The sequence below is a fragment of the Podarcis vaucheri genome (assembly GCF_965113315.1).
Source record: "Podarcis vaucheri genome assembly, chromosome: 15".
NCBI lineage: Eukaryota > Metazoa > Chordata > Lepidosauria > Squamata > Lacertidae > Podarcis > Podarcis vaucheri.
In genome coordinates, this window is record NC_138753.1 from 34,449,417 (window position 1) to 34,461,815 (window position 12,399).

Genomic DNA, 12,399 nt, shown 5'->3' on the forward strand with positions numbered 1-12,399 from the left:
CAGAAACCTGATATATTTAGCCATCGGAAGAACTTAGAAAAAGATGCAATATATTTTCCCATCCCAGCTGAGCCTGTCTGTCTGAGTGACACACACGGCAGTCAAATGAGAGGTTATTGTGTTTGATGACGCAGGAACTCCTGGATGTGGTGTTTCTGTTTTTGTCTGAACTTCTCAGCCCCACTCTTATGCATATTTCAAAATCGATGAAAAGTAAGTTTCCACCCAACCAGTATTACTTTTGTGACGGTCCTCACCGTTTCCAATATCTGAGTACTGGCACTTTATTACCTTAAAAGCGCTGCACCTAAGTACCCTGGCGTTTTTGAGAGATACATTCATACCTTGGGTTACGGACGCTTCAGGCTGCGTTTTTTCAGGTTACGGACCGCCGAAACCCAGAAGTACCAGAACAGGTTACTTCCGGGTTTCGCCGGCTGCGCCAAAGCGCTGAATCGCAACTTGTGTGTGCACAGACATACCGCTGCAGGTTGCGGACGCTTCAGGTTGTGAACGTGCATCCCACATGGATCACGTTCTCAACCTGAGTGTCCACTGTACTTTGCTTTATCATAGAATCATAGAGTTGGAAGAGACCACAAGGGCCATCGAGTCCAACCCCCTGCCAAGCAAGAAACACCATCAGAGCACTCCTGACATATGGTTGTCAAGCCTCTGCTTAAAGACCTCCAAAGTAGGAGACTCCACCACACTCCTTGGCAGCAAATTCCACTGTTGAACAGCTCTTACTGTCAGGAAGTTCTTCCTAATGTTTAGGTGGAATCTTCTTTCTTGTAGTTTGGATCCATTGCTCCGTGTCCACTTCTCTGGAGCAGCAGAAAACAACCTTTCTCCCTCCTCTATGTGACATCCTTTTATATATTTGAACATGGCTATCATATCACCCCTTAACCTCCTCTTCTCCAGGCTAAACATGCCCAGCTCCCTTAGCCGTTCCTCATAAGGCATCGTTTCCAGGCCTTTGACCATTTTGGTTGCCCTCCTCTGGACACGTTCCAGTTTGTCAGTGTCCTCCTTGAACTGTGGTGCCCAGAACTGGACACAGTACTCCAGGTGAGGTCTGACCAGAGCAGAATACAGTGGCACTATTACTTCCCTTGATCTAGATGCTATACTCCTATTGATGCAGCCCAGAATTGCATTGGCTTTTTTAGCTGCTGCGTCACACTGTTGTTAACAACAACAACAAGAGTAATAAAAATTTATACCCTGCCCATCTGCCTGAGTTTCCCCAGCCACTCTGGGCGGCTCCCAACAGAATATTAAAAACACAATAAAACATCAGACATTAAAAACTTCCCTGTCGATGTATATTTCCCAGAGCAGTGTACTTACAATTAAAAACAACCCACATCCAATGTGGAAAACACCAGTAGCACACTTGGAAATTAAAAATAAGAAAGAAACAGGCTGGGATATGACAAACAGCTGAGCTGAAACAGTTTGTACTGAAGGCACAACAACAAAGAAAGAAATACCTTAACTTGCTTCAAAAAGGAAACAGGAAGAGAGCCTTTAATTTTCATTGTTTCTGCTCATTGATCAGACGGTTGTTTGGAAATTATGTGGCAAACTTTCTTGTGAGAAAATACATATAGTGAATTGTCATGGGATGACTATGCCAAAGAAAGCAGATCAGGTAATAATAATAATAATAATAATAATAATAATAATAATAATAATAATAATAATATCCCATGAGCCTCTGATGGGAGAGAATTTCAGAGCTTTGGGGTATAACAGAGCATTTTCCTTGTGGATGTCACTCCAATTGCCATGTGAGATAGAATTTTAAGACCAATCATCCCTGAAATATCTTAAATGTCAGGGGATTTACATCTGAAGAGCGTGAGTGCTTTTCAACTGATTGATTGCATACCAAGCATTTTCTTTAAGTTGTTGACCAAAGCATGATACAACATAGAATTTAATAAACGGATCCACACTGTGGTAATCATTTGTATATAAGACCCCCAAACTTCTTCAAACAGTAGCTTCAAAAATTAAGCTTGCGACTGTCCCCTTCAGTTTTGATCTCTGTCACTAAACTTTGTCCCCACAGCTCAATTAACTAAAGCTGTTGGTTTGACTCGAGCGATTCATTGATTAATTAACTTATGGGAAAATCCAATACAAGCATTAGTAAGCAATTTCTCGGAGTGATACCTGCGTCCTTATATAACTCCAGTGAATCATTCCATAATGAGCTCGTTTACACTGTTTTCTGGGCGCGGTCCTTTCTTTGCTGGCTATTAACATAAAAAGCACAGCTGAAACCTGATCAGGAAATCAGGCCCACAGCCTGATGTTATTCCTGAAGCATTCCAAAGATTGCTTATGTTTTCAAGGACATCACACGTTTACCTGCTCTCAAATATTTGATTGCCACTTAAAAAAACAACTTAATTTATACTTTAAAAGCTTGCCTTGAGCAATGGCTGTGCCATTGATACCAGGGCCAACCAATCAATGCTGAGCAGCCTTGAGAAGATTTTGCCATGAAGACTCAGGCCAACCAATCATCTCTGAGCTCTGGTGGTTTTGTGACAGGTCACAGGGGCTGGCCAATCAACATCTTGCACCTGAAAACCAGGATGGGTGTCCCCTAAGCTTGAGCCAAGGGAAGAAAGTAGTTTCTTTGAGGGAAGAAAGCTTAACTCCTTAGCATCTCCACGTAGTGCTCAGAGAGAACTTTTCCTGAAACCCTAGAGAGCCGGTTGGGCAAGATGTCCCATTGTTCTTCCTTCCCAATTGAAACTGGCTCTGGGACGAGTCATGCTAATCTCCTCCCACTCCTTCATGGATTGAACTTCACAACTGGTTTGGGTGGTAGCCCAGCCAAGTTTTGCTCACCGGGAAGTCTAGAATGAAGAGAAGCGAGATGCGTCCCGGAAACACCCCCAAATTCGAGTTGACTCAGAAAACCAGGATCCCTGGCTTGCTTCCTTGGGAATGAGCAGTGAGGAAGACTTTGTCCCTGCAGCTCTTTTGGGGATGTGTACAATCAGTTGCCAGGGGACTGAGCTTAGCTGTCCTGATGGTCTTGGTGTAGGGCTAAGCTAGATGAGGCATTATAACACAATAATTGTGTGCATGGCTTTTTAAAATACATCACAGGGGGACAGGTTGGAATTGGACCATGGCTTAAGGGTACAGTGGTACTGTACCTTGGTTCTCAAACTTAGTCCGTTCCAGAAGTCCAATCCAAAGCAGCTCTGTGAGGGGAACAGGAGAACTCTCCTCACATTTCCCAGAATTTTTTTGGGAGGAAGCCATTATTATTGAAAGCGGTATGATGCTGCTTTATATGCATAGTGCAGATGGGGCCTAGAATTAGATACAACCCATTAGTTACAACCCATTGTTTTTCTTATAATGATAAGGCATTGTGTATAATGCTAACTTTGGCTTAACTAGCTGTGCTTTTTTCCTCTCCTGCTCCTTTCACCCACCCACTAGGTCCTCAATGGCTTGGCACAAACAACGGGATGGCCGTCTGTGGTGACGTGTGTTGGCAACTGGTTTGGAAAGGGGAAGTGAGTCTCGTTTCCTAATGCTGTATCTGTCAAACTGTGTCTTGTGGGTGGTTGTTTTGCTTTCAAGTGCCAATTGCTTAATCCTCATCCCAGGAGGAAGTACCAGATTTATTCCCTTGCCAAAATGGAAAATATCACCCTGCGCTGGAAAATGAGGGAGTGACCTGATTATGGCACCATTATGGGGCTTTAAAAAAAATCGCATATGCATGCCTGCCTTTTTGTGAACGGCATCATGTTAGATGGTGTGTGTGTGTGTTTTTCAAAGTAGCTTTTTGATGTACCGTGCGAACTTGGTTTGCGAATGTGATCCGTGCGGGCTGCACGTTCGCAACCCACATATTCCGCAACCTGCAGCGGCGCATCTGTGCACGCACGTGTTGTGATTCAGCACTTCAGCGCATGTGCAAAGCATGATTTGGCGCTTCTGTACATGCGCGACCACCGCAACCTGGAAGTAACCCGTTCTGGTACTTCTGGGTTTCGGCGGTCTGTAACCCGAAAAAAAACGCAACCTGAAGCGTCTGTAACCAGAGGTATGACTGTACTCCATCCAGAGTAATGGGCCAGCATGAAAGTACAGTTAATAAACCAGTAATATAAAATCAGTGGCTCGGAGTATCTTCACAACAACCTTGTGAGTTGGCGAGGCTGAGCAATCACAACTTGCATGAAGCCATGCAGTGAGCTTCATGGCTGGGCAGAGATTTGAACCAGGATTGCCTGAATTCCAAATTTGGCAAGCCTCTGCTCATTAAACAATTCTGGTATCAGGCCTGAGCTGTGGACAGCAGACAGAGGTGAGCCCAGGACCTGAGAAGTGGGAGCCATGGGTCACCCCAGGAGTCAGGACCAAAGGGCAAACAAGTAGGGTTGAGGGAGCAGCAACCATGAATCATGGTTTGCAATCAGTGGTCAAACCAGAATGAGAAACCATGGTTGAAGGTGGGTTTGCAGACCATGATTTGTGAATTCAGACATCATTCCAAACCATAGTTTATGTTATGGTAAACATGGTTTGGACACCATTTCTGAATTGAGCCTGAGGGTTTACAATTGGCGATAACAGTCTGAACGAGAAAGCATGGTTTAATATGGGTTTGCAAGCCATGCTTTGTGCTAGCTACGGTTGGGAATGTCGTCTTAATGGACAAACCATAGCTAAAGGCACTGTTTCTCAAAAGGTTGCTGTGCCATGGAAGCAGGAGTGAACTTCTGAAGCTAAAAGCTGATAGGAGGGAAACTGTGGTTTGCCAGCTGCATGTTCAGAAGCTCAATCTATGGTTTTGGTTCTAAACTATGATCGGTGCAGACTTTGGACTTGTTGTCTGAACTGAACCGTGTCTTTTATATCTTACCAGACGAGGCTTTATCATGGGTATCTGGAATTCGCACACATCTGTCGGAAACATTTTAGGATCCCTGATTGCTGGCGCCTGGGTTTCAAATGCCTGGGGCCTGTCGTTCATCGTGCCTGGGATCATCATAGCCAGCATGGGCGTCATCTGCTTCCTGTTCCTCATTGAATGTGAGTGTACGCTGAGCCAAAATGTCTCCCTGCACACAAACACACTGGGCAAAATTGGAGGCACATGGGTACAGGGACACAAACAAGAATGAAGTCTGATGCAGAATTGGCAGCAGCAGCAAAGACGCTTCCTTAAATCCAAGAGAGTTCAGGAAGTGTTGCCCTCTCTCTGATTTGACTTCATGATGACGACATTATATGATTATATCTCGTTGCTGTTAAGCCAACTCAGAGTGAGGGAAAAATGTTTTCTGCCCTCACTCTGGAGCCTGGTAGGTAAAACAACTGGTGCCTAGCAAGAGCCAGGACTCCCAGGAGTGTGACCTCCTGTCACCAGTCTCATAGAAGAGGAAGTGGAGACAGTAGCAGAAAAACATAAGGAGGGGCCAGCTTTGTGAAATCTTTTTGTCTCCTCAGCACCCGTCCCGAGCACTGCATTTTGATGCAAAAAAAGTTCTGAAAATAATTTTTGGCTCGGCCCTATATGCACACCTACCTACTCTTGCTTTGAGAGTGTTTGGGTGCAAACCCAAGGAAGTAATTTCTGCTTTTATAAAATCCATGATATTTACTTCTGACTAAAGTGGTGGCACTGTGGGTTAAACCACAGAGCCTAGGACTTGCCAATCAGAAGGTCAGCAGTTTGAATCCCCGCGACAGGGTGAGCTCCTGTTGCTCGTTCCCCGCTCCTGCCAAGCTAGCAGTTTGAAAGCACGTCAAAGTGCAAGTAGATAAATAGGTACCACTCTGGCGGGAAGGTAAATGGCATTTCCATGTGCTGCTCTGGTTCACCAGAAGCGGCTTAGTCATGCTGGCCACATGACCCGGAAGCTGTACACCGGCTCCCTCGGCCAATAAAGCAAGATGAGCGCAGCAACCCCAGAGTCGGCCCCGACTGGACCTAATGGTCAGGGGTCCCTTTACCTTTTAAACTCCTTTAGGACCAGGGTGTTAGCCAGAGAGGGGATGCAGTTTAAAAGCAATGTATGCTTAATATGAGCATATCTAGATAACATAGTTGTGGTAGGAAATAGCAATTCACCAAAGTATGGGGGTGGGGTGGGGGGAAGAGAAGCAAAGAGAGGACCTGAATGCAAATGTCAGAATTGTCTCAAATAGCCTCATAAAAGCCAAAACAATCAAACGGAATATGCATGTGGCTTATTGGACCATGCAGTATTTAAAAGGCGCAATAGAAACCCAGAGCAGACTCACTGAGGCGGCAGTGAACTAGTCTGTGTCAAATAGGGGGGCATTGCTTTTGACCCACATAGGACTTGAGAAGGGACATCTCTGAGCATCCCTGAATTTCATTTCATCAGCGGTAGACGAGCAGATGTTGCCACCTAGTGTTAGAAAGCACTTTCAGCTGCTTTTTTCCTCTGCCCTGGCAGGGATGTGTTTTCTTAGGGTGACCTCCTGCAAGAGAGGCTTTCTGTGCCTTCACAGAATAGGATTCTAGATTAGATGGACCACAGGTCTCATCCAGCCAGGCACTAATTACCTGATTTCCAAACTGGAATATATTTGACAAAACACGCACCCCGGTTGCTGCTGTCATCTTGCTCCGAATGAAAGGTGTGCTTTTGTAATACAGTCTCCTCTCCACTTCAGATCCCGAAGACGTTGACTGCAGCCCTCCTCTCCATCACGTAAGTTTTGCACACACCCCCACCCACTTATGTTTCAATCCTATGCACATTTACCGGGGAGCAAGCACCATTCAATTTAATGAGACTTAGACTTTCCTCCACTAAGAGCAAACAGCTGTTTCTTCTTCCTTTCAGTATGGAGCATGATGTACTACTAGAGAAGGGAGGGAGGGAGAAGGAGGGTGAGAGAGTTGATCTCCTTTCTTCACGGCTTACTCACAGTGGACTAGCATCATGCGCAGCTTTTATAATTTCAGATTTCAGCTTCTTGTTCATTGCTTCGGGAGCCCTTTGCTGAAAACTGTAGTAATCTGTGTAATGTTACGGTCCCCTTCTCTGCTTTCAGGTCAAACTCTGTGTTCTTTTTTTGCCAAGAAAAAGTTTTTCCTCCCGTCTCTCCCTTTCCCCCCACTTATGGGGGTTGTTAATTACGTTGATTTTTTCAAGTTTTTAATTTTTTAAGGAGCAGACGTCTTGCTTTTAACAGTCTCCTTTTATAGAAGAGTTTAGCGCTGCCTCATCGGGGTTTGGGGGCATTTGCACCGGAGAATGGATTAGCCTTTTTGCACAGAGGTCCTCCCTACGTCTTTTTTTAAAAAAACGCTTTATCTTTGGTTTTTAGTTTTTGGGAGGCCTCTTTTTTGCGCTGCCTTAGGCTCAGCCCTCAGGACCCCCCCCCCCGAGGCCGGGGTGACTTACACTTGGTCCCCCGTTTCTCTCTCCAGCATTGGGTCTGTCTTGAGTTAGCAGGAGTGCAGATCCCCACCCGATCCTTTGGCTCTCTGCTCCGGAAGCCCCTCACTTGGTTTCCAACCCTCAGTATCTTGCACAGCCCTGCAGTCTCCCCTCTTTACCTCTCTGATAGTTGCTGACGGAGTCTGATGGAGCTGAGGCTCTCCCATCTTCCTTAATGAGCAACCAAAGTAAGCCAAGTCATTGGGCAAAACATTCCTGCATTGCAAGGGGATTGGATTAGGATGACCCTCACGGTCCCTTCCAACTCTACAACGATTCTGTTCATTCATTCATTCCTTTATACCCCTCCCTTCCTCCCAAAGGGCTCAACTGGACATACCTTCCTCACATAGTTGGCAACTCTCTCCATGTTATAGTTGGGTCATTGAAATGTTCTCCCATCCACATGGGAGCTGCTCCTGCGCATCTGAGACAAGACCTAACCGGCTCTCTTCTCCCCAGCTAACGGCTGCACATCGAGCTGTTGTTAAAGGGCTGGGGACTGAGCATGCTCAGTAGCCACTGAATGCTGACTGAGAAGGAATGGCACACCCTGCAAAAGGGCATGGCTGGCTAGAATGCTGGACAGGAGCAGCCAACACAGCAACACTTCCCCCCACCCCATAAATTTATTTATTTGGTTTTTCAGATTAAAGTTTTACAATCACATATCCAACATACAACATGAAAACAATATTCCAAAGGATCTCCTGGACTTCCCTCCTCCCCTTTGTGGGTCCTATTGTTAGTCATTTCCTCCCGCATCTTTTATGATGATCCAAATCTTTTACATCTGCATTGTGTCCAAAATTCACCGTAGGCTACAAGTGATATTCCAATCCTACTAACGATTTTAATTGCTTAAAATGGTCTTTAAGATAAGTTATACATTTCCCCCACTCCTTGTTAAATTTTTGGTCTTCCTGATTTCTGATACTTCTGGTCAATTTAGCCATTTCAGCATAGTCCATTAACTTCATCTGCCATTCTTCTCTGGCAGGGACATCATCTTCTTCCCATCTCTGGGCCAATAACATCTACACAGTTGTGGTTGCATACGTAAATAGGATTTTCTGCTCCCTTGGGATTTTGGCACCTAGAATTCCTAAAAGGAAGACTTCGGGGGTTTGTTTAAAGAAAAAATTAATTTAAACATTTTGACGCAGCTCCCATTTGCCTCAGCCCAATCCCTGGTCATAACTGGGAAAGGAGAGGCCTGGCTTGGAAGGAAGTACCATATCTCAGGGGCAGAACATCTGCTATGTACACAGAAGACCACAGGTTCAATCCTTGGCATCTCTGGGGCTGTAGGGGCTGAGAGAGACCCCCCATTGGAAGCCCCAGAGGGCTGCTGCCAGCCACTCTAGAGGAAACAGAGCTGTATAGACCAGTGGTCCGACTCAATAAAGAGCAGCTGCTTCTGAGGGAAAGTTCGACAAATAGAAGGGTCATATCTCGATCCAAACTCCTGAGGTGTTTTTATTTGTTTGTCTCTCTCTCAGACCACCGGTTTGGATGAGAAAGGTCTTGAGGCGGGCCACTCCATCAGCGACGGGAGCCTAAATATCTCCAGCAACAGCCGAGAAAACATTGTGGACATGTCGGAAGGTAGCAAAGAATCGACGGAAAACCGGGAAGCCATTAGCTTCATTGATGCTCTCCGGATACCTGTGAGTACGACCTCACAGGGGAGGGAGGGTGGGGTGAGTTGTAAGAGGCTAGCTGCAGTGGTAGAACTCCCTTTGTTCAGTTTGCAGTGGTACCTCGGGTTAAGAACTTAAGTTAAGTCCGTTCTTAACCTGAAACTGTTCTTAACCTGAGGTACCACTTTAGCTAATGGGGCCTCGTGCTGCTGCTGCGCCCCACCGTTCTCATCCTGAAGCAAAGTTCTTAACCTGAGGTATTATTTATGGGTTAGCGGAGTCTGTAACCTGAAACGTATGTAACCCGAGGTACCACTGTACTATATTTATATCCCAGGGTGGGGAGAGAAGACTGAAAATTGAAATTGACAGGTGTGCTGTTGTGTGGATCAGATTGGCGACTACGCACCTGTCAGCTACTGTTTAGTAAGAAGATATCCATTCATTCATTCATTCATTCATTCATACCCCGCCCATCTGGCTGGGTTTCCCCACCACTCTGGGCAGCTCCCAACAGAATATTGAAAACACAATAGAACACCAAACATTAAAAACTTCCCTAAACAACATTCAGATGTCTTTTAAAAGTCAGGTGGTTGTTTATTTCCTTGACATCTGATGGGAGGGTGTTCCACATGGCGGGTGCCACTACCGAGAAGGCCCTCTGCCTGGTTCCCTGTAACTTCACCTCTCGCAGTGAGGGAACCACCAGAAGGCCCTTGGTGCTGGACCTCAGTGTCTGGGCTGGACGATAGGGTGGAGATGCTCCTTCAGGTATACTGGGCCGAGGCTGACAAAAGGAGAACAGGAGATCGGATCATGAATTGACCTGTGCATGGGGGTCCATAGGCATTTATCTAGGGGAGGGTAAAGGCAAGCCCTGAATGGAGCCTGGTTTCTCACAAAAATATATTTAAAACAAAATAGGAAGATGAATGCCTGCACATTCCCTGTTATGTACTGAGTTGAATAGGATCCAAACTGCAGCAGTCTGATTGGTCCTAGAACAATAGGATCCAAACTGCAGCAGTCTGATTGGTCCTAGAACAATAGGATCCAAATTGCAGCAGTCTGATTGGTCCTAGAACAATGCAGCAGTATGATTGGTTGGCAGGAACCACCCAATCATGCTCCAGATATAAGTGAATCCACAACCTGATTGGCTTACAGTAGAATTCCAGAATTAACCAATCATGTGCAGCCCATTGTGTAAATAATGTATATAAAGCAGATACTTTGAGGGGACTTGCATTCATTCCTCCTCACCACTATGAGCACTATGAGCTGAATAAAGAGCATGAAATCACTTTGCGACTCTGAGTATATTTCATTCCCCCTTGTTCTGTGGGAATTGGTGGCTTGTGATTCAGGGGGGCAACATCCCCCTTCCCTCCCCCATGGACACCCATACCCCTGTGTCCTGTCTGTTTGGGGCCTTTGTCTTTGCAAAAACTGCCTTTTGTTATCTGCTAATGGTTTTTTCTTCCTCTCTCTCCTCTGCAGGGAGTGGTGGAGTTCTCCTTTTGCCTGCTGTTTGCAAAACTAGTCAGTTACACGTTCCTTTACTGGCTTCCCCTCTACATTGTGAATGTGGGTGAGTTGCAAGGAGCTTGTTATGGAGACTCCCAATTTGTGATCTGAGAACCTGCTTCAGGAAGTTTTGCTGGTGGGATTTTCCAGTGACTCTGAGCCTCCCAAAGGCTGGCTTAGGTCCATGTCCTACATCACACCTAAAGATGGGCCCGTTTTTAAGAAGAAGAAAAACTTATTTATTTATTTATTTATAAAGAATTCAGTGGGACCTCGTTTTATTTTATTCTACTTTATTGACTGAGTGAGAAAAAAATCATTTTATGCTCCCGTTTCAGCCCTAACAAGCGCTTCTGAGAAAAGAAAATAGGACAGAATTAAAACAAAAGAATTAAATAGCAGAGTTAAAACAGTTAAAGCAGAGCTAAAGGCTTCATTCTTAAAAGTACTGAGCCAGACTGTTGGCCTTATTTGGCTCAATAATGGCTACACTGACTGGAAGTGTCTGATGTAGGAGATGCCAGGGACTTTTTGCATGCAAAACTTATCCTCTTCCATTGAGCTACATCTCCTGCCAGCAAGCAGAGAACTGCTTCCAGCCAAGTCAGACCATTGATCTTATCTAACCCAGTTCTGTCGACACTGACTGGCAGAAGCTGTGCAGGGTCAAATACAGAGGGTCTTCCGCAACTGAGATCTCTTCAACTGGAGGTGTTGGTGGAATGTGGATCCCTTTGCATGCAAACCCTGCACCCCACCCCCATTTAATTCCATCACATTTTGATCTTCTCTGCTCACCCACCCATTTCTCCTCCTTTTCTCTTTGCAGCTCATTTCACCGCGAAAAAGGCAGGGGATATGTCCACCCTCTTTGACGTCGGCGGCATAGTTGGTTTGTTGCATCGATTTTCTTTTTTTAAAAATTATTTTAGTAGTGCAATTATATTTGTGTACCTAGATACGAAAACAAAACAAAACAAGATGAAGTCCGATTATCCAAAGCCAAAGGAAAATGAATATCCAGAACTAATAACAGACATACTGCAAGAAGATCAAACCTCTCCATTCTGAAGGAAATCAGCCCTGAGCGCTCACTGGAAGGACAGATCGTGAAGCTGAGGCTCCAATACTTTGGCCACCTCATGAGAAGAGAAGACTCCCTGGAAAAGACCCTGATGTTGGGAAAGATGGAGGGCACAAGGAGAAGGGGACGACAGAGAATGAGATGGTTGGATGGTGTTCTTGAAGCTACCAGCATGAGTTTGATCAAACTGCGGGAGGCAGTGGAGGACAGAAGTGCCTGGCGTGCTCTGGTCCATGGGGTCACGAAGAGTCGGACACGACTAAACGACTAAACAACAACAATAACAGACAAAGCAAATTTAACAAACATCGCCAAAGTCAGATATGGCAACTGAAAATCATTGGGTTTCAAGGCACAGCAAATGGGTTTACATTATCCTGGAGCTCATTACTGCAGTAAATTATAAAAAGACTCATTTTTGTCTGCAAATTTATTTGGCTGAACTCTGGAAAAGTGCTTTGACGTTCACAGCGTGTTATTCTTTGAAGGAGAACTACCTGAAAATGATTGACAGGTGGTATTTAACTCTGAGTAGGCTCGCTAAGATGTGTAAGACTGAATAAGATAAGTGCTGGAGATGCAAAGAGGTTGAGGGAACATTCTTTCATATGCGGTGGACTTCTAAAAGGGTAAAAGAGTATTGAGAAATGATACATAATGAATTGGGGGA

The 12,399-nt window shown here is 45.2% G+C and overlaps 1 protein-coding gene across 4 annotated transcripts in view; it reads left to right on the forward strand.

Annotated features, from left to right (window-relative positions):
• SLC37A2 (solute carrier family 37 member 2) overlaps nucleotides 1-12,399 on the forward strand; it is a 60,002-nt gene that overhangs the window by 30,430 nt on the left and 17,173 nt on the right. For all 4 annotated transcript variants that reach the window (XR_014213841.1, XM_082200485.1, XM_082200484.1 and 1 more), the window contains exons 6-11: nucleotides 3,481-3,557; nucleotides 4,919-5,085; nucleotides 6,700-6,737; nucleotides 8,975-9,142; nucleotides 10,619-10,709; nucleotides 11,475-11,537. Coding sequence is in view for 3 of the 4 variants with exons in the window: in XM_082200485.1 (XP_082056611.1) it covers nucleotides 3,481-3,557; nucleotides 4,919-5,085; nucleotides 6,700-6,737; nucleotides 8,975-9,142; nucleotides 10,619-10,709; nucleotides 11,475-11,537 (604 nt within the window). In the remaining variant the exon portion in view is untranslated. The remainder of the gene's footprint in view (nucleotides 1-3,480; nucleotides 3,558-4,918; nucleotides 5,086-6,699; nucleotides 6,738-8,974; nucleotides 9,143-10,618; nucleotides 10,710-11,474; nucleotides 11,538-12,399) is intronic.